Source organism: Scyliorhinus torazame, chromosome 5, assembly GCF_047496885.1.
Source record: "Scyliorhinus torazame isolate Kashiwa2021f chromosome 5, sScyTor2.1, whole genome shotgun sequence".
In the NCBI taxonomy this organism is placed as follows: Eukaryota; Metazoa; Chordata; class Chondrichthyes; order Carcharhiniformes; family Scyliorhinidae; genus Scyliorhinus; species Scyliorhinus torazame.
The window spans coordinates 198510704-198533290 of NC_092711.1; the positions used below are offsets into that span (position 1 = coordinate 198510704).

The 22587-nt window shown below is 50.5% G+C and overlaps 2 protein-coding genes across 4 annotated transcripts in view; one reads left to right on the plus strand and one right to left on the minus strand.

The window, feature by feature from the left end:
• taf7 (TAF7 RNA polymerase II, TATA box binding protein (TBP)-associated factor) overlaps window positions 1-7432 on the minus strand; it is a 76813-nt gene extending 69381 nt beyond the window's left edge. Inside the window, exon 1 of the mRNA XM_072504963.1 lies at window positions 7229-7432. Within this exon, the coding sequence (XP_072361064.1) occupies window positions 7229-7268 (40 nt within the window). The 5' untranslated portion in view covers window positions 7269-7432. The remainder of the gene's footprint in view (window positions 1-7228) is intronic.
• A 528-nt stretch (window positions 7433-7960) lies between these two features.
• Window positions 7961-22587, plus strand: part of LOC140420867 (magnesium transporter NIPA2) — a 33453-nt gene continuing 18826 nt past the window's right edge. The window contains exons 1-3 of one of the 3 annotated variants that reach the window (XM_072504965.1): window positions 7961-8456; window positions 10074-10221; window positions 21441-21497. In XM_072504965.1, coding sequence (XP_072361066.1) covers window positions 10083-10221; window positions 21441-21497 — 196 coding nt within the window. In that variant the 5' untranslated portion in view covers window positions 7961-8456; window positions 10074-10082. Of the gene's footprint in view, window positions 8457-10073; window positions 10222-21440; window positions 21521-22587 lie in introns of those variants that run through there. The other 2 variants (XM_072504964.1, XM_072504966.1) reach the window with 2 other exon arrangements.

A 22587-nucleotide genomic window follows, 5' to 3' on the forward strand; every position in this document is an offset into this window, starting at 1 on the left:
CCGGCTTATCCTTGCCTCGGTCATGTGAGCCCTATGCAGCACCATAAATTGTATGAGGCTGAGCCTCACGCAAGAGGAGGAAGAGTTCACTCTCCCCAGGGCATCCGCCCACGTCCCCTCGTCAATTGCCTCACCCAACCCCTCCTCCCACTTACCCTTTAGCTCCTCCACCGAAGCCTCCTCCTCCTCCTGCATTACCTGATACGTTACCGAGATCCTCCCCTCTCCAACCCACACCCCCGACAGCACCCTGTCCTGGACCCTGCGTGGCGGCAACAGTGGCAACTCCACCACCTGCCGCCGAACAAACACCCTTACCTGCATATATCTGAAGGTGTTCCCCGGGGGGAGCCCAAACTTCTCCTCCAGCTCACCCAGGCTTGCGAACATCCCGTCCATAAACAGGTCCCCCATCCTCCTAATACCTGCCCTGTGCCAGCTCAGGAACGCTCCGTCCATCCTTCCCGGGGCAAACCAGTGGTTCCCCCTAATCGGGGACCACACCGAGGCCCCCACCTCCCCCCTGTGACGTCTCCATTGCTCCCAAATTTTGAGGGTAACCGCCACCACCGTGCTCGTGGTGTACCTCGTTGGAGGAAGCGGCAGTGGCACCGTCACCAGCGCCTCCAGGCTCGTGTCCACACAGGACACGCTCTCCAGCCTCTTCCATGCCGCCCCATCCCCCTCCATCACCCACTTACGCACCATCGCCACGTTGGCGGCCCAATAATACCCACAGAGGTTAGGCAGCGCCAACCCCCCCTATCCCTGCACCGCTCCAGGAACACCCTTCTCACCCTCGGGGTCTTCATAATGCGCATATTAACCCGCCTGAAGAAGGCCTTAGGGATCAGGATGGGGAGGCACTGGAACAGGAACAAAAATCTCGGGAGCACCGTCATTTTAACCGACTGCACCCTACCCGCCAGGGAGAGTGGCAGCGTGTCCCACCTCTTAAATTCCTCCTCCATTTGCTCCACCAGTCTCGTTAAGTTACATTTATGCAGGGCCCCCCAACTCCTAGCCACCTGGACCCCCAGGTACCTGAAACTCCTCTCCGCCCTTTTTAGTGGGAGCTCACCAATCCCCCTCTCCTGGTCCCCTGGGTGAACAACGAACAACTTGCTCTTGAGCTTACCCAGAGAAATCCCCAAACTCCCTGAGAATCCTCATCACCTCCGGCATTCCCCCCACCGGGTCCGCCACATATAACATCAAATCGTCCGCATAGAGCGACACCCGATGTTCCTCCCCACCCCTCAGCATCCCCCTCCAATTCCTCGACTCCCTCAATGCCATGGCCAGGGGCTCAATCGCCAGCGCAAAGAGCAGGGGGTACAGGGGACACCCCTGCCTCGTCCCCCGGTGTAACCGAAAATACTCTGGCCACCTTCTGTTCGTGGCCACACTCACCACCGGGGCCTCATACAGCAACTTAACCCACCTGACAAACCCCTCCCCAAACCCGAACCTTTTCAGCACCTCCCACAGGTACCCCCACTCTACCCTATCAAAGGCCTTCTCTGCATCCATCGCCGCCACAATCTCCGCCTCCCCTTCCACCGCCGGCATCATTATAACATTCAAGAGCCTCCGTACATTCGTATTCAGCTGTCTCCCTTTCACGAGCCCCGTCTGATCCTCGTGAATGACCTGCGGCACACAGTCCTCTATCCTCGTGGCTAAAATCTTCACCAAATACTTTGCATCTACATTTAGGAATGCGATCTGCCTGTATGACCCACATTGTAGGGGATCCTTGTCCCGCTTCAGGATCAAGGAGATCAGCGCCCGAGACATCGTTGGGGGCAGAGCCCCCCCTTCCCTTGCCTCGTTAAAGGTCCTTACCAACAGCGGGCCCAGCAGGTCCGCATACTTCTTATAAAATTCGACCGGGAACCCATCTGGCCCCGGTGCCTTCCCCGCCTGCATGCTTCCTATCCCTTTGACCAACTCCTCCAAGCCAACCAACGCCCCCAGCCCCTCCTCCACCCTCGGGAATCTCAACCGGTCCAGAAAGCGACCCATCCCTCCCTCCTCCAGTGGGGGCTCGGACCGATACAGTTCCTCGTAGAAGTCCCTGAAGACCCCATTGATACCCACCCCACGTCGCACCGTGTTCCCTCCTCCATCCCTAACTCCCCCGATCTCCCTAGCTGCCTCTCGCTTCCGAAGCTGGTGCGCCAGCATATGGCTCGCCTTTTCTCCATATTCATATACCGCCCCCTGCGCCTTCCTCCACTGCGCCTCCGCCTTCCTGGTGGTCAACAGATCGAATTCAGCCTGGAGGCTATGCCGCTCCCTAAGCAATCCATCCTCCGGGACCTCCGCGTATCTCCTGTCCACACTCACCATCTCCCCCACCAGCCTCTTCCTCTCTCTCTTCTCCCTCCTCTCCTTATGGGCCCTAATAGAGATCAGCTCTCTCCTGACCACCGCCTTCAGCGCCTCCCAGACCACCCCCACTTGGAGCTCCCCATTGTCACTAGCCTCCAGGTACCTCTCTATGCACCCTCGGACCCGCCCGCTCACCTCCTCGTCCGCCAGCAACCCCACCTTGAAGCGCCACAACAGGCGCTAGTCCCTCACCTCCCCCAACTCGAGGACCACCCAATGCGGAGTGTGATCGGAAATGGCTATCGCCGAGTACTCAGTATCTTCCACTCTCGGAATCAGCACCCTACTCATAACAAAGAAGTCAATCCGGGAATAGGCCTTGTGGACATGGGAGAAGAATGAGAATTCCCTGGCCTCGCAAACCTCCATGGGTCCACCCCTCCCATCTGGTCCATGAACCCCCTCAGCACATTGGCTGCTGCCGGCCTCCTACCCGTCATAGACCTGGAGCGATCTAGTGCCGGATCCAGCACCGTATTGAAATCCCCCCCCCATTATCAGGCCCCCAGTCTCCAGGTCCGAAATCCGGCCCAACATACGCAGCATGAACCCCGCATCGTCCCAATTCGGGGCGTATACATTGACCAACACCACCCGCTCCCCCTGCAGCCTGCCACTTACCATCACATACCTACCGCCATTGTCTGCCACGATGCTCGACGCCTCAAACAACACTCTCTTCCCCACCGAGATCGCCAACCCCCGATTTTTTGCATCCAACCCCAAATGAAACACCTACCCTACCCACCCCTTTCTCAACCTTACCTGACCCGCCACCCTCAGGTGCGTCTCCTGAAGCATGGCCACATCTGCCTTCAGCACCTTCAGCTGCGCAAACACCCGGGCCCGTTTGACCGGCCCGTTCGGTCCCCTTACATTCCAGGTAATCAGTCGGATCAGGGGGGTACCCGCCCCCCTCCCCCGCCGACTAGCCATATCCCCTCCAAGGCCAGCCACGTCCCCGCGCCCCCCGCACGGCCTGTTCCCCACAGCGGCAGACCCCCGCCCCCAACCTCCTCTACCGACTCCAGATCCCCCTTGGCCATTCCAGCAGCAACGCGGTTCTCTCTCTCTCTCTCCTCTCCCCCCCCCGAGCTGCATTGCTCCCCCCATTGCACTCCCGTAAGTCAGACGACTCCTGCTGAGGCCGGCCACTCCCTCGATCCCTCCCTGTGTGTGGAACTTCCCCCCCCTCCCCACCAGCAGGCTCTCCCCCTCACCCTTCCACTACCAGCGCGGGAAAAAACCCGCGCTTCCAAGCTCCCGCCCCCTTCAGCCCTTAGCGCAGGAAAAAGCCCGTGCTTTCCACTCAACCGGCCCCGCCTCCTCTCGCGCAGCTCCCTTTTCAGTCCCGGTCACCTTGCCCCCAACCCAGGCCTCACGCCCCCCCCACCCCCCACGGGGCCCCATCCCCCCTGCCGGCCATCAACCCACCAAGCCGTTTACCTGCCCCGCTCCACGAGCCCACCCAGCGGACCCAACCGAAACAGTGCCCAACCAACCCCTGAAAAACCAAGAACCAACAATGAACAAAGAACCCCCACCTCAAAATACAACACAACAATCCCCAACCATCCCTTCACCGCGGCCCCCCGCCCCTGACCATCAGTCCAAGTCCAATTATTCAGCCTGGACCCACGCCTCCTCCGAGGACTCAAAATAATGATGTTGGTCCTTATAGCTGACCCACAGACGCGCCGGCTGCAACATGCCGAACTTCACCCCCCTCCTGTGCAGCACCGCCTTTGCCCGATTGTACCCGGCCCTCTTCTTCGCCACCTCCGCTCTCCAATCTTGGTAGATCCGGACCTCCGCGTTCTCCCACCTGCTGCTCCACTCCTTCTTGGCCCACCTTAGCACGCACTCCCGATCAGCAAACCGGTGGAACCGCACCAGCACCGCCTGCGGCAGATAGTTGGGCTTGGGCCTCCTCGCCAGCACTCGGTGGGCCGCCTCCAGCTCCAGGGGCCACTGGAAGGACCCCGCTCCCATCAGCGAATTCAGCATGGTGACCACGTAGGCCCCCACGTCCGATCCCTCCAGCCCCTCCGGGAGACCCAAGATCCACAGGTTTTCCCGCCTCAACGAGTTCTCCATCTCCTCGAACCTCGCCTGCCATTTCTTGTGGAGCGCCTCGTGCGCCTCCACCTTCACCGCTAGGCCTAGGATCTCATCTTCGTTCTCAGAGACCTTTTGTTGGACCTCCCGGATCGCCGCCCCTTGGGCCGTCTGGGTCTCCAGCAGCTTATCGATTGAACCTTCATCGGCTCCAGCAGATCCGCTTTCAGCTCCCTAAAGCAGCGCTGAAGAAACTCCTGCTGCTCCTGCGCCCACTGCATCCACGCTGCCTGGTCTCCACCCGCCGCCATCTTGGTCTTCCTCCCTTGCACCTTCTTTTGCTTCACTGCCACTTTTTTGGTCGCCCCACTCCTGGTCCAAGCCATGCACTACTGGGGGAATGTTGCTATCTCCTTCCCACACCGGGAAACGTCGAGCAAGTGCCATTACGGGTTCTAAAAAGAGCCCAAAAGTCCGTTTCTAGCGGGAGCTGCCGAACGTGTGACTTAGCTCTGCATAGCCGCAACCGGAAGAGCAGATAATCTGTTTTCTGAGGATAAAGATTGGTTAAGACTCTGACGATAACTCTCCTGCTCTTCAAAATAATACCATGGGTTCTTTGATGTTCACCCAAGGGTAGGTGGGATCTTGGTTTAATGTCTCATCTGAAAGTCCAAAACTGCACCGGAGTGTCAGGTTTAATTTTTGTGCTTAAGTGCTCAGTGGGACTTAAACCCGGGACCTTGTGAGTCAGAGATGAGAGTTATACCAACAGAGTCACAACACGAACAAGGGGCTCTAACCAAGAGTCCCAGAAACAAGAACAGTGATGCTGAAAGCAGACAGTGGTTAAATCAGCCACAGTAGAGACAGCATACAGACAAACCTCATTTGAATCTTCTCAGTGTTTACGGTTGCTTTCTGTCCCTCTACATCCCCCGCCCTGCCCCCATTTCTCCTGTTGTCACGCCAGCATTAGAATTATAGAATGGTTACAGCACAAGAGGTCATTCCGTCCATCAGGCTGTGTCCACTCCCTGCAAGCGCTACTGGGCCAGTTCCACACCCAGCCTTTTCCCTAATTGCTTTTTAATTCTTTCTCTTTAAGTAATTATCCAATACAGGGAAAAGGCAGAGAAGTGGGTCGAACTGAGTAGCTTTAACGGAGTGCCATCATGAACTTAATGGGCTTCCTCAGTGCTCTAATCATTCTATGATTTTAAATCTTTTCTGCATCCTCTCTAAAGCCTCCACATCTTTTCTGACGTACTGGGCACAAGAAACCAGAGGTTTATAAAGGTTTATCACAACATCTTTGCTTTTACGCAGTACCTCAAACCCCAAGATCCTCCATACCTTTTAAAAACACTTTCTAAACCTGCCAGCTATGTGTACAGACCCCTAGTCACTCTGCTCCTGGAGCCGCTTTCAAAATTTTAGCCTATTTTATCTTGCCTGACTACAGCCTTCCTAAATTCCATCTGTCATGTGCCTGCCCATTTAACCAGCCTGATAAATGTTAATATTGACCAAAAAGCAGTGGTTCTTATACCAATCCTAAGGGAACTCTACAATATACCTTCATCCGGTTTGAACAATAACTGATCTTCATGTCTCTCTGTTCCCTGTCACTCAGTCAGCTTCGTATCTATGCTGCTACTGGCCCATTTTATTCCACAGGCTTCAACTTTGCCGAGGAGCTCATTATGTGGCACTTTATCAAGTTAGTTAAATCACAAAATTGTTATGGCCATTGTGTCTGCACTGGCTCTCCAAACGAGCATTATATCTGTTTGTCATTCCTCTGCCTTTCCCCATACCCCTGCACATTGTTCACATTTAAGTAATCATCTGATGCCTTCTTGAATGCCTTGATTGAACCTGCCTCCGCAACACTCCCAGACAATGTATTCCAGACCCCAACCACTCGCTGTGTGAAGAAGTTTTTTCTCAGTTCGCATTTGCTTCTTCACCTTATATCTCTGCCCTCTCATTCTTGATCCTTTTTCAAGTGGGAACAGTTTCTCCCCATCTACTCTGTCCAGCCCTCCTCGTGATTTTGAACACCATTATCAAATCTCCTCTTAGCCTTCTTCTGTCCAAGGAGAACAGTCCCAACATCTCCAACTTACCCTCATAACTGAAATTTCTCATTTCTGGAACCATTCTTGTAAACCTCCTCTGCATGCTCTCCAATATGTTCACATCCTTCCTATAATGTGGCACCCAGAACTCTACATAATATTCCAGCTGAGGTCTAACTAGTGTCTTGTATAAGTTCAGTGTAACCTCCTTATTCTTGTAGTTTAGGACCCTATTAATGGAGCCCAGAATAATATAGACTTTATTAACTGCTCTCTCCATCTGACCTACCACTTCAATAATCTGCACACATATACATCCAGGTCCCTCTGCTGCTGCACCCTTTGTTTTAGCCCTTATTTTATATAATCTCTCTGAAGTTCTTCCTATCAAAATGCATCACTTCACACTTCTCCACCCTGAACTTCATCTGCCACCTATCTGACCACTTCACCAATTTGTCAAAATACTTTTAAGTTCTACACTGTTCTCTTCAGTTTAAAAATGATTTGCCTTTAACAAATCCATGTCCCCTTTCATTAATTAATCCACATTCATCCAAGTGACCATTAACTTGATTATATTTTCTAAAAGCTGTGGCACGCTCGAGTTTGGACTGACTGTGGTTGTGTTAACTGGGATTTCAGGAACAGATAGTTTGAGTTAACTGGGAGATTGTGAGCATTCCCACCTGTCATTTTTTTCCAAGATATTGATCCTTTCTTATCCATATTCCACAGGCCTTCCCGTTAATCCATCGGGATCAGAGATTGTAACTGGATTGAGAACAGAACAGAGGGTGACGCCAGCATTGATAGAGATTCCGGGCCCGGAGGAGGGGACCTGCACTCTAATTCCTGCCGCTCCGGCCCAGCGGAGTACCGGAAGTGACCCGGGGGAAGCCACTTCCCGCTGCACAGCGCGGAGAAAATGGTTCCGGATTGGGAGGCGGGCGAACAGTGAAGGTGACGGACCGGAAAGGGAAGCGGGACCGGAATCAGCGCGGGACCGGAGAGAAGGAGACAGTGGAGGCGGGGGTTAGCAGAGAGTCAGTGGAGGCGGGGGTTAGCAGGGTGCCAGTGTGGGTGGGGTTAGCAGGGTGCCAGTGGAGGCGGGGGTTAGCAGAGAGTCAGTGGAGGCGGGGGTTAGCAGGGTGCCAGTGTGGGTGGGGTTAGCAGGGTGCCAGTGGAGGCGGGGGTTAGCAGGGTGCCAGTGTGGGTGGGGTTAGCAGGGTGCCAGTGGAGGCGGGGGTTAGCAGGGTGCCAGTGGAGGCGGGGGTTAGCAGGGTGCCAGTGGAGGCGGGGGTTAGCAGGGTGCCAGTGTGGGTGGGGTTAGCAGAGAGTCAGTGGGGGCGAGGTTAGCAAGGATCTAGTGGGGTGGGGTTAGTAGAGTGCCAGTGTGGGTGGGGTTACCAGTGATCCAGTGGGGCAGGGTCAGTAGGATGACAGTGTGGGTGGGGTTAGTAGGGTGCCAGTGTGTGCGGGGTTAGTAGGTGCCAATGCGGGATGGATTAGCAGAGTGCCAGTGCGAGCGGGGTTATTGGGGTGCCAACAGGGGTAGGGTTATCAGGGTGCCAGTGTGGGCAAGGTTAACAGGGTGCCAACGGGGACACGGTTAGTAGGGTGCCAGTGGGGGGAGGTTAGAATGGTGCCAATGGGGATGGGCATTAGCGGTGATCCAGTGGGGGCGGAATTAGCAGAGTGCTTAGGAGGGTGCAAGTGACAGGTAGAGTCTGAGTGAGGAAATTGAGGTGCTCCGTCAATTTGTCTCGCAGCTCCCTCCTTGTTGGGGGGGGGGGGGGGGGGGGGCAATTCCAGTTTTAGAACCAAATTCCTGACATACTGCTGGTGACATTTATCTGCAGTCTGGAGAATGTCTTCCTCTTCACCCTTGGTAGGTGACTCTAGATAACTGCACAGGTACTTAATATTCAAGCTTCTGCATTCTTGGGTATTCAAACCTCTAAGGCATTAATCGTGGTGTGATCTCCTGCTGCTCTGCAATTCCTCCCTTGTGGTTTCTGATCGGTTTGGTTGGTTTTGACATTTAAAATATGTTTCTGTTCACTTTTATCCAAAGAATTTCCATAGAACACATTGTGAACACATTGTAGGTTCATAGTGGAGATGGTGGTGTAATAGTAATGCCACTTGACAAGCAATCCAGAGGCCCAGGTTAATGTTCTGGAAATGTGAGTTCAAATCCCACTGTGCAGCTCATGGAATCAATTAATAAATTTGGAATTGAAATTGTCAATTGTTGTAAATACCCTGTGGCTCAGTAGGAAATCTGCTGTCCTGACTTGGTCTGGCCTACATGTGACTCCAGACCCACTGTGCTTGACTCTTAAATGGTCCAGCAAGCTACCTCAGTTGTATCAAGCTGCTATTAAACTGGATGTTTCACCTGGCACAACCGGAAATGACAATGCCATACCTAGACCAGTGAAGACCTTAATAACACTTGGGGGCGTGTGCCAAAATTCAGAGAGCGGTCACAGATAATGCCAAGCAACAGCCTGACATAGTCACACTCATTACAGATGATTAGATATTCCTGTTACCACAATGACCATCCATGGGTATGCCCTGTCCCACCGACAGGACAGACCCGCAAATCTTTGTACTGTAGGAGAAAATGAGCACCCAGAAGAAACCTATGCAGACACGGGGTGAAAGTGCAAACTCCACATAGTCACCTGAGGGGAGAATTGAACCCGGTTCCTTGGTGTTTTGAAACAGCAGTGCTAACCATTGTGCCATCCAGTCGTGAATGGCGGTGGAAAATTAAACAACTCACTAGCTCCACAAATATCCCCATCCTTATTGATGAAGGAACCCTGCACAGTAGTGCAAAAGATAAGGCTGAAGCATTTGCAACAATCTTCAGCCAGAAGTGTCAAGTGGATGATCTAACTTTGTCTCCTCTGGAGGTCCCCAGCATCATAGATGCCAGTCTTCAACCAATTCAATTTAATCCACGTGATTAAGAAACGGCAGAAGGCACTGGTTACTGCAAAGGCTATTCTGGCAACAATACTGAAGACTTGTGCTCCAGAACTTGCCGTGCCCCTAGCCAAGCTGTTCTAGTACAGCTACAAGACTGGCATCTACCTGGCAATGTAGGAAATTGCCCAGATATGTCTTCTACACAAGAAATAGGACAAATACAACCCAGCCCATTACTACCCAATCAGTCTACTCTCAATCATTAGTAAAGTGATGGAAGGGGTTACCAACAGTGCTATCAAGCTGCAGTTACTCAGCAATAATCTGCTCACTGTCACTCAGTTTGGTTTCCACCAGGGCCACTCAGCTCCTAACTTCATTACAGACTTGGCCCCAATCTGAAGTCCCTTTTCCACATAAATACAGATCTCTCTCACACACACACACCTTCACTCACAAGCCTGCCTTAGGTGTATCAGGCGAAGCAGGATGTTCGCTACTTGTGGCAGCTCTGTGATGCTGAGTAACTGTGGGTTTCCCCCTGTGTGTATCCTGAAAGCAGTGACCCCATGTCCTTATTTCCTGCAGCAATCCACCATGGCCAGCGCCGCTTTGGGCTATCATTTCTACGTCGGGCTTTCTCTCGCCATCAGCTCCAGCATCTTCATCGGAAGTAGTTTCATCCTGAAAAAGAAGGGGCTGTTACGTCTAGCCAACAAGGGGGTGATCAGAGCAGGTAGGTTACCGCTGAGGGAACATACAGTGACTGATCTCAGTCTCAGTTTTTAAAGATAAACAACCTGCTTTTCATTTTCACCTTTAGTACTTCCCTTTCCCAGCACACTGGCACTGACCCATCCCCTCGATCAGATCATAGGAACCAATTCCCTGGTACTCTGCCACACAAGGCCATTCCTTATTCTGTGAATTTAGATAATCTATTACAGGGACATTGCGTCACTAGACCCCCACAAAGGGCTAGGTAGTAAAATGCTTTTTTTGTTGATAGAACACAGCTTTTCCCCTCACTGCTCCCCTTACACAAAGGTGCTGACTCTCTCACCCTCCAGTGTGGAGGGGCAGTCGCCAGGGATCATAGGTTTAAGGTCCGTGGGGCATAGTTTAGAGGAGATATGCGAGGCAGTTTTTTTACGCAGAGGGTGGTGAATGCCTGGAACGCTTTGCCAGGCGAGGTTGTGGAAGCACATACATAAACGGCGTTCAAAAGGGCATCTTGACAAATACATGGATAGGACGGATACTGCACAAGGAAGTTCTGAGGGATTTGGCAAAGATTGGTATCATGACCGGTACAGGCTTAGAGGATCGAAGGGCCTGTTCCTATGCTATTTTGTTCTTTGTCGTGGTCGTTATCACCAAAATGCTCCCCCACCAACACATTAATTGCCTGCTGACTTCGTTCCCCAGAATTAGGTCCAGCACTGCACCGTCCCTTGTTGGACTCTACGTATTGACCTGAAAAGTTCTCCTGTATATATTTTAAGAACTCTACTATATTTAAGCCCTTAACATGAATGGGTATCCCAATTAACTTTGAAAAGTTGAAATTACCTAATGTTGGTGATTAAGGGATTTTCACAGTAACTTTATTGTAGTGTTATTGTAAGCCTACTTGTGACAATAATAAAGATTATTATTATTAATTACCCTCTTTTTATTTTTATATCTTCTGCGAATTGCACACATATTTGCTCCCAATTTCCCACTGACTATCTGGGGTCTATAATTTTTAAAAATAAATTTAGAGTACCCAATTCACTTTTTCCAATTAAGGGGCAATTTAGCGTGGCCCATCCACCTAGCCTGCACATCTTTGGGTTGTGGGGGCGAAACAAGAAATAACTTTTTTAAGGTTTAAGACGGTGCAGAAAAATCAATTTGTTCCGGTTGTCATAATGTAAGAAATAGAGCTTGGTTATTCTATAAACAAACAGGAGGGAGGGTTTTAGATTCCTAAAACTTTGGGACTGAATTTGGGGAAGGTGGGACCCGTACAAGTGGGCCGGTCTACATCTGAACCAGAGAGGGACTAACATCCTTGCTGGTGGGTTTGCTAGTGCTGTTGGGAAGAGAATGTGCAAACTCCACACGGACAGTGATCCAGAGCCGGGATCGAACCTGGGACCTCGGCGCCGTGAGGCAGCAGGGCTAACCTATTGTGCCACCGTGCTGCTCTTGGGGATCTATAATAAACTCTTAGCAACGTAGCTGTCCCTTTTTTATTCCTAAGCTCTACTCACACAGCTTAAATTGATGTCCCCTTCAAGATATCAGCTCTGCTTACCATAGTAACGTCTCCTTAACTAACAATGCAATGCCTCCTCCTCTTCTATCCCCTCCTCTGCCTTGCCTGAAGATTCTATATCCCGGGCTGTTGAGCTGCCAATCCTGCCCCTCAATCAACCATATCTCTGTGATCGCCATTATATCATAATTCCACATGTCAATCATCACCCTTAACTCATCCATTTACCTTTAATGCTCCTGGCATTAAAGTAGAGGCCATCCAGCCTTGTCTTACTCCTTTGAAACTTAATACTGCTGTACTCCCTATGACCTGATTGCTTTTCTATGTTATACTGTGTCCGTATTCTGCAATCAGTCTGCATCGCCTCCCCCTGCCAAACTAGTTTAAACTTTTCCCAACAGCACTAGCAAACCCACCAGCAAGGATGTTTGTCCCTCTCTGGTTCAGTTGTAGACCGTCCCGCTTGTACAGGTCCCACCTTCCCCAAAAACGGTCCCAATGGCCCAGGAATCTAAAACCTTCCCTCCTGTTTGTTTATAGAATAACCAAGCCCTATTTCTTACATTATCACACCGGAACAAATCGATTTTTCTGCACCGTCTTAAACCTTAACAAAGTTACACATCCAACTCTTAAGCCACGCATTCATCTGTGCTATTCTCCTATTCCTGTACTCACTAGCATGTGGCACTGGGAGTAATCCAGAGATTACAACCCGAGAGGTCCTGCTCTTTAGTCTATTGCCTAACTCCTTGAATACTTGATGCAAAACCTCATCCTTCTTTCTACCTATGTCATTGGTACCAACATGTACCATGACCTCTGCCTTATCACTCTCCCCCTTCAGGATGCCCTGCAACCGTTCGGTGATATCTCAGACCCCAAAATCAAGGAGGCATCACACCATCCTGGAGTCATTTTCACGACCACAAAAGTGCCTACTTGTGCCCATGACTCTGGGGTCCCCTATTGAACCAGATGTGTAACCTTTTTTAAGGTTTAATATGGTGCAGAAAATTTGATTCATTCCGGCTGTGTTAATGTAAGAAATAGGGCTTGGTTATTTTCTAAACAAACTTTATTAAACCAAAAGAAAATAAAACAATATTTAAAGTTTTAAACTTTAATACGGGTAAGGCAGATGAACTTAGAGCTTGGATTAGTACTTGGAACTATGGTGTTGTTGCCATTACAGAGACCTGGTTGAGGGAAGGGCAGGATTGGCAGCTAAACGTTCCAGGATTTAGATGTTTCAGGCGGGATAGAGGGGATGTAAAAGGGGAGGCGGAGTTGCGCTACTGGTTAGGGAGAATATCACAGCTGTACTACGGGAGGACACCTCAGAGGGCAGTGAGGCTATATGGGTAGAGATCAGGAACAAGAAGGGTGCAGTCGCAATGTTGGGGGTTTACTACAGGCCTCCCAACAGCCAGCGGGAGATAGAGGAGCAGATAGGTAGACAGATTTTGGAAAAGAGTAAAAACAACAGGGTTGTTGTGATGGGAGACTTCAATTTCCCCAATATTGACTGGGACTCACTTAGTGCCAGGGGCTTAGACGGGGCGGAGTTTGTAAGGAGCATCCAGGAGGGCTTCTTAAAACAATATGTAGACAGTCCAACTAGGAAAGGGGCTGTACTGGACCTGGTATTGGGGAATGAGCCCGGCCAGATGGTAGAAGTTTCAGCAGGGGAGCATTTTGGGAACAGTGACCACAATTCAGTAAGTTTTAAAGTGCTGGTGGACAAGGATAAGAGTGGTCTTAGGATGAATGTGCTAAATTGGGGGGAAGGCCAATATTAGACGGGAACTGAAGAACCTAGATTGGGGGGCGGATGTTTGAGGGTAAATCAACATCTGACATGTGGGAGGTTTTCAAGTGTCAGTTGAAAGGAATTCAGGACCGGCATGTTCCTGTGAGGAAGAAGGATAAATACAGCAATTTTCGGGAACCTTGGATAACGAGAGATATTGTAGGCCTCGTCAAAAAGAAAAAGGAGGCATTTGTCAGGGCTAAAACGCTGGGAACAGACGAAGACTGTGTGGAATATAAGTAAAGTAGGAAGGAACTTAAGCAAGGAGTCAGGAGGGCTAGAAGGGGTCACGAAAAGTCATTGGCAAATAGGATTAAGGAAAATCCCATGGCTTTTTACACGTACATAAAAAGCAAGAGGGTAGCCAGGGAAAGGGTTGGCCCACTGAAGGATAGGCAAGGGAATCTATGTGTTGAGCCAGAGGAAATGGGCGAGGTACTAAATGAATACTTTGCATTAGTATTCACCAAAGAGAAGAATTGGTAGATGTTGAGCCTGGAGAAGGGTGTGTAGTTAGCCTGGGTCACATTGAGATCCAAAAAGACGAGGTGTTGGGTGTCTTAAATAATATTAAGGTAGATAAGTCCCCAGGGCCTGATGGGATCTACCACAGAATACTGAAGGAGGCAAGAGTGGAAATTGCTGAGGCCTTGACAGAAATTATTGGATCCTCACTGTCTTCAGCTGATGTCCCGGAGGACTGGAGAATAGCCAATGTTGTTCCTCTGTTTAAGAAGGGTAGCAAGGATAATTAGGGAACTAGAGGCCAGTGAGCCTTACGTCAGTGGTAGGGAAATTACTGGAGAGAATTCTTTGAGACAGGATCTACTCCCATTTGCAAGCAAATGGACGTATTAGTGAGAGGCAGCATGGTTATGTGAAGGGGAGGTCGTGGCTCACTAACTTGATAGAGTTTTTCGACTTCAGTAAGGCCTTTGACAAGGTCCCTCTTGGTAGACTAGTACAAAAGGTGGAGTCACACGGGATCAGGGGTGAGCTGGCAAGGTGGATACAGAACTGGCTAGGTCATAGAAGGCAGAGAGTAGCAATGGAAGGATGCTTTTCTAATTGGAGGGCTGTGACTAGTGGTGTTCCACAGGGATCAGTGCTGGGACCTTTGATGTTTGTAGTATATATAAATGATTTGGAGGAAAATGTAACTGGTCTGATTAGTAAGTTTTCAGACGACACAAAGGTTGGTGGAATTGCAGATAGCGATGAGGACTGTCAAGAGGATACAGCAGGATTTAGATTGTTTGGAGACTTGGGCGGAGAGATGGCAGGTGGAGTTTAATCCGGACAAATGTGAGGTAATGCATTTTGGAAGGTCTAATGCAGGTAGGGAAAATACAGTGAATGGTAGAACCCTCAAGAGTATTGAAAGTCAGAGAGATCTAGGTGTACAGGTCCACAGGTCACTGAAAAGGGCAACACAGGTGGAGAATGTAGTCAAGAAGGCATACGGCATGCTTGGCTTCATTGGCCGGGGCATTGAGTATAAGAATTGGCGAGTCATGTTGCAGCTGTATAGAACCTTATTTAGGCCACACTTGAGGATAGTGTTCAATTCTGGTCGCCACACTACCAGAAGGATGTGGAGGCTTTAGAGAGGGTGCAGAAGAGATTTACCAGATTGTTGCCTGGTATGGAGGGCATTAGCTATGAGGAGCGGTGGAATAAACTCGGTTTGTCCTCACTGGAACGACGGAGGTTGAGGGGCGACCTGATGGAGGTCTACAAAATTATGAGGGGCATAGACAGAGTGGATAGTCAGAGGCTTTTCTCCAGGGTTGAGGGGGCATAGGTTTAAGGTGCAAGGGGCAAGATTTAGAGTAGATGTACGAGGCACGTTTTTTACACCGAGGGTAGTGGGTGCCTGGAACTCACTACCGGAGGAGGTGGTGGAAGCAGGGACGATAGTGACATTTAAGGGGCATCTTGACAAATATGTGAATAGTATGGGAATAGAGGGATACGGACCCAGGAAGTGTAGAAGATTGTAGTTTAGTTGGGCAGCATGGTCGGCACGGGCTTGGAGGGCCGAAGGGCCTGTTCCTCTGCTGTACATTTCTTTGTTCAAACTGACAGATTACATGCAGTTTCTTACCTTAACACTAGTTCCCATCAAATAACACTTTACATGAAAATACAACCCTCGTTCCACTTACAAATACAGCCAAAGGCACCACTTGCATTTCTGAAGCAATCTGTCTTCTGGTCGGGACATTCATTCAGAACTCTTTTCCAAAGCCTTCTCTCTATGGTTTTTTCCATGACCTCTTAGATCCTTATTCTGTGTAGCAGACTTCATGACTTGTCTCATGGCTGCTCACATCCTTTTTTTTTCTTTGCCAGCTCCAAATTAATTTCTTCTTCTCTCGCTCTCTCTTGAAGCCCTGCCCGGCCCTTCAAACAAAGGTCCTCCTCCAGAATGTCCAGACTGGAACTTATCAACTGTAATTGGGCTGCTTGATTGCCCACTCCCGTTTACACAAAGACCTGAGTTATGCCATTCATATACAACTAATGTTCCAGTGATGAAAAAATATGTGCTCAGACTCTGTAATAGGATAATGATTGGTCATGCGTGAATATCCCGAAAGACAGTGGATTGCGGGTGAATCACCCTCTGCATTCCCTAATGAGTTTAAGTCTGAATGGGACCATGTGAGTCAGCCAGGTGTGGACGTGTACCTTTGAGTACATGCTAACAGTATTTTCCTTCAATCCGTTTACCCCCTCCCCTGAAGGTGCCGACTGTCTCTCGCTTCCCCTGAAAGTGCTGACCGCCCCCTCCCCTGAAGGTATCAACTCACCCCAAATCCCCAGAAGGTGCTGGCTCCCCCTCCCCAAAGCTGCCGAGGTGGCCCTCCACCTCCCCTTCCCTCTCCTCGAAGGTGGCTCTGGCTTTTCACCTCTCCACCCCCCCACCCCACCCCCCTCCAGAAGTTGTCCCACCCTCTCCCGAAAGTTCAATCACACCCTCCCTATAATATGGTGACCAAAATTGTACACAGTACTCCAGCTGTGGCCTCACCAAAGTTCTGTACAGCTCCAGCATGAACACCCTGCTTTTGTAATCTATGCCCTGATTGATAAAAGCAAGTGTCCCATATGCCTTTTTCACCAGCCTATTAACCTGCCCCTCTGCCTTCGAGAGATCTATGGACAAAGAAGCCAAGGTCCCTTTGTTCCTTGGAACTTCCCAGTATCAGGCCATTCATTGAATACATTCTTGTCACATCACTACTTCCAAAGTGGAGCACCTCACACTTTGCCACTTTTCTGCCCATTTAATCATCCGATTTATATCTTCCTGTAACCCAAGACACTCAACCTCACTGTTAGCCATCCGGATAATCTTTGTGTCATCCACAAACATACTGATCCTAACCCCCCCCCCCCCCACATAGTCATCTATGTTGTTTATATAAAAGACAAACGAGGGGACACAGCTCAGATCCCTGTGGTACGCCACTGGACACTAAAGCAGCCATCTATCATCATCCTCTGACTCCTAGAACTAAGCCAATTTTGAATCTACCTGATCAAGTTACCCTGTATCTCATGTGGAATCTTGTCAAAGGCTTTGTTGAAATCATGTAAACTACATCAACCCTCATCTACACACCTGGTCACATACTCGAAAAATTAAATCAAATTTATTAGGCATGACTTCCCTCTGACAAACCCATGCTGACTATTCCTGGTCAAATCTTGCCTCGCTAAGTGGAGATAGATTCTCTTCCTTAGAATTTTTTTCCAGTAGTTTCCCGAACACTGGCGTGAGATTCACTGGCCTGTAGTTCACTGGCTTATCTCTACAATCTTTCTTAAATAGTGAGAGCACATTAGTTGTTTTCCACTCCTCTGGCACCTCTCTGTGGCCAAAGAGCAATTAAAAATTTGAGTCAGAACAAAGAACAAAGAAAAGTACAGCACAGGAACAGGCCCTCCAAGCCCGTGCCGACCATGCTGCCCGACTAAACTACAATCTTCTACACTTCCTGCGTCCGTATCCCTCCATTCCCATCCTATTCATGTGTTTGTCAAGATGCCCCTTAAATGTCACTATCGTCCCTGCTTCCACCAACTCCTCCGGCAGCGAGGTCCAGGCACCCACTACCCTCTGTGTAAAAAAACTTGCCTCGTACATCTCCTCTAAACCTTGCCCCTCGCACCTTAAACCTATGCCCCCTAATAATTGACCCCTCTACCTTGGGGAAAAGCCTCTGACTATCCACTCTGTCTATGCCCCTCATAATTTTGTAGACCTCTATAAAGTCACCCCTCAACCTCCATCGTTCCAGTGAGAACAAACCGAGTTTATTCAACCGCTCCTCATAGCTAATGCCCTCCATACCAGGCAATATCCTGGTAAATCTCTTCTGCACCCTCTCTAAAGCCTCCACATCCTTCTGGTAGGGTGGCGACCAGAATTAAACACTATACTCCAAGTGTGGCCTATCTAAGGTTCTATACAACTGCAACATGACTTGCCAATTCTTATACTCAGTGCCCCGGCCAATGAAGGCAAGCATGCCGTATGCCTTCTTGACTACCTTCTCCACCTGTGTTGCCCCTTTCAGTGACCTGTGGACCTGTACTCCTAGATCTATTTGACTTTCAATACTCTTGAGGGTTCTACCATTCACTGTATATTCCCTACCTGCATTAGACCTTCCAAAATGCATTACCTCACATTTGTCCGGATTAAACTCCATCTGCCATCTCTCCGCCCAAGTCTCCAAACGATCTAAATCCTGCTGTATCCTCTGACAGTCCTCATCGCTATCTGCAATTCCACCAACCTTTGTGTCGTCTGCAAACTTACTAATCAGACCAGTTACATTTTCTCTAAATCATTTATATATACTACGAACAGCAAAGGTCCCAGCACTGATCATTGCGGAACACCACTAGTCACAGCCCTAGAATTAGAAAAGCACCCTTCCATTGCTACTCTCTGCCTTCTATGACCTAGCCAGTTCTGTATCCACCTTGCCAGCTCAATCCTGATCCTGTGTGACTTCACCTTTTGTACCAGTCTACCATGAGGAACCTTGTCAAAGGCCTTACTGAAGTCCATATAGACACCATCCACTGCCCTACCTGCATCAATCATCTTTGTGACCTCTTCGAAAAACTCTTATCAAGTTAGTGAGATCCCTTTCACAAAACCATGCTGCCTCTCACTAATACGTCCATTTGCTTCCAAATGGGAATATATCCTGTCTCCTCGAAGAATTCTCTCCAGTAATTTCCCTACCACTGACATAAGGCTCACCGGCCTGTCGTTCCCTGGATTATCCTTGCTACCCTTCTTAAACAACCTCCTGCAAACTCCTCCCTCGCCTCCGACAGCATCCTGGGACACAAATCATCTGGACATGGCCAAGTCCGCCAATACATTCAAAACCTTGTCACTCTCTCTGACAATTGGCTCAATAACTTCACAGTCTCTCTCTCTCTGAGTTCCATATCTACCTCCTCATTCTCTTAGGTGAAGTCAGACGTGAAATATTCATTCAACACCATACCTCTTTTTCCTTCTCATCGTACCTTCCCCGAAGGTGGCCCCCCTCTCTGAAGGCGGTTCCCCTGTGCCCCTCCTCTTCCAGAAGGTGGTCCTCCTCTCCTCCCTGAAGACGAAACCCCTTCCCCTCCTCAACCATGACCCTCCCCTCCCAGAGGGTGCCCCCACACTCCCTGAACCTGTCCCTGCCCCAACGAAGGTGGTCTCTCTTTCCCGAAGCTGGCCCCATTCCTGAAGGTGGCCCTCCTCCCCAAATGTGCCCCCCTCCCTGAATGTAGCCCCCCCATCACCCCCCCCCCCCCGAATGTGGGCCTCCCCTCCCAGAAGGTGACCCTCTCCCTCCCCGAAGATGGCCCTCCCCTTCCCACAGATGGCCGTATCCCTTCTCGAAGATGGCCCTCCCCTTCCCAAATGTGGCTCTCCCCTCCCTGAAGGTGGCCATCCATTGCCTGAAGGTGGTCTCCCGCTCCCCCATTCACCAAAGGTGGCCCTCCCCCTCCCCAAAAGGTGACCCTCCCTGATGGAGATAGGACCCCTGCTACCACACCCAAATGACCTCTCTTCATGATTAAATTTGGCAAGTTATTAAATTTGGTCTCACCAATGCCTTGTACAGCTGAGCTCAGTCATTAATCAGCAATGGATTCTGATGAGGAACAGCAATTTAATCTGATTCATTAAACCTGAGTCCTACACCGAAAACATTGTACTGCCTCTAATTGCAGTCCTGAATTGATGCAACTCAGCACAAGGTAATGACTAAATCTGAGCCTTTCCTTTCTGCCTGGTCTCCTCCAAGGGGAACAAACGTAACGAAAACCTTAGTGAGCGAGGTAAGGCTTTAACTCGGGTTGGTGAACTAATAAAGGTTTATTAACAGAATAACTCTGCCCATTACAGAGCAAGGAGACAAAGGTCTTCACTCCCAGAAACTCCCAACTGCTGGAACATATCCAAGTCTCCAACTCCACTCTGAAATTACTTAACAGTTTCAGATTGTTTTGTTTAAATTTGTCCTTATCACTTCAGCCTCTCTCTGTCACATCAATTCTCTCAAGGTGAAGAGTTATTGGAAGTATCAGTGAAGGTAGATGGTCCTGCTCTGTAACTCTGTACCCTCATTGGTCACTCAGACATGAATACAGAAAGCCCGTTTTCACTGGCTTCTTCATGCTTGAGATTTTTTATTCAAATTTTAAAAACGGCATACCTCAGCACCCATAGTGCCAATCCCTGACACCTATGCCTCTGTGCCCCTCCCCAAATGCTCACCCCAGCAGCTGTGCCAGAGCGGTGGACACGACCTGGGCCTTGCAAGAGTTGGTGATAATATGAAGTTAATCGCTACTAATTCTTTTTTTTCAATGTATTTTATTACAAACATGTATCAAAACAGGTTACAGCGAACAAACACAAGCTAACTTCAGTGGCGATGCCGACCGCCACTCCAGCAAAATTCGCCCGTGCAATCAGAGAGGCGAAGGCCAAGACATGGGTCTTCCTCTTCTCCATGAGCTCCGGTTTCTCTGAGACCCTAAATATCGACACCAAAGGGTCCAGATCCCCCCCCTCCTCCACTATCCTGGCTAAGACCGCGAATACTCCCGCCCAAAACCTTCCCAATTTTTCACAACCCCAAAACATGTGCGCGTGATTCGCTGGCCCCCGCCCACACCTCTCACATTCATCTACTACCCTCTGAAAGAACCCACTCATTCTCGCCCGAGCCATATGCAACCTGTGCACTCCCTTAAACTGTATCAGGCTCATCCTTGCACATGAGGAGGTCCCGTTTACCCTACGCAGTGCCTCACTCCTTGCTCCCCAATTGATCTCCCTTCCCAACTCCGCTTCCTATTTCCCCTTGATCTTCACCACCCGCTCGCCTCTCTGCTACCCCAGCCACTTGTATATATCACCAATTCTTCCCTCCCTTTCCACATCCGGGAGCAGCAGCCACTCCAGCAGGGTGTATCCCGGCAACACTAGGGAATGCCCTCCAGACCTTTCGCACAAAGTCCCTAACCTGCAGATACCTGAACTCACTCCCCCTCGGCAGCTCTACCTTAGCTCCTCCAGACTGGCGAACCCTTCCTCCAAATACAGATCCCTCACCTTGTAACCGCTACTAATTCACTGTTGCCAAGTTTGACAAACAAGCTGAAACTGGAAGTTGATGTTTCACACAAGGAAATGAAACATGAAACACCATTACCCATTAGATCCCTTCCTCACCAGCTTGCACAGCTAGTGAGGTTAGGCAGCGAATTGGATGGGGAGATAGTGATAGAAGCTGTCAGGCTGTATGGCTCAATGTGCTTTGTTCTCCCCTCACAGGTCAGGGTGGCCATGCATACCTGAAGGAATGGCTGTGGTGGGCCGGACTGCTCACAAGTGAGTGTTGCTCATGGTAACAGGTAGAATAATTTTAAAATGTTTTCTTGTAAATTTCTCCTATTGGCTATGGCAGCGTTGGGGAACATCACAAGAGATACAGCAAATTACTGCTCATTATGCCGTCCCCTATACAACAATATTCTGCCTCGCTATACAAAAACCTGGTTTCCCACTTGATAACACCCCCCCCAGTGTCCCCCTGCTTCTCCTGTCCCCGATCCCCCAGTGACCCCCTGCTTCTCCTGTCCCCCATCCCGCAGTGGCCCCCTGCTTCTCCTGTCCCCCAAACCCCAGTGTCCCCCTGCTTCTCCTGTCCCCCATCCCCCAGTGATCCCCTGCTTCTCCTGTCCCCGATCCCGCAGTGGCCCCCTGCTTCTCCTGTCCCCCATCCCCCAGTGATCCCCTGCTTCTCCTGTCCCCCATCCCGCAGTGGCCCCCTGCTTCTCCTGTCCCCCATCCCGCAGTGGCCCCCTGCTTCTCCTGTCCCCCATCCCGCAGTGGCCCCCTGCTTCTCCTGTCCCCCATCCCCCAGTGATCCCCTGCTTCTCCTGTCCCCCATCCCGCAGTGGCCCCCTGCTTCTCCTGTCCCCCATCCCGCAGTGGCCCCCTGCTTCTCCTGTCCCACATTCCCCAGTGATCCCCTGCTTCTCCTGTCCCCCATCCCGCAGTGGCCCCCTGCTTCTCCTGTCCCCCATCCCCCAGTGTCCCCCTGCTTCTCCTGTCCCCCATCCCCCAGTGATCCCCTGCTTCTCCTGTCCCCCATCCCACAGTGGCCCCCTGCTTCTCCTGTCCCCCATCCCCGAGTGATCCCCTGCTTCTCCTGTCCCCCATCCCGCAATGGCCCCCTGCTTCTCCTGTCCCCCATCCCCCAGTGATCCCCTGCTTCTCCTGTCCTCCATCCCCCAGTGATCCCCTGCTTCTCCTGTCCCCATCCCACAGTGGCCCCTGCTTCTCCTGTCCCCCATCCCCCAGTGATCCCCTGCTTCTCCTGTCCTCCATCCCCCAGTGATCCCCTGCTTCTCCTGTCCCTATCCCCCAGTGATCCCCTGCTTCTCCTGTCCCCACCCCCCAGTGGCCCCCTGCTTCT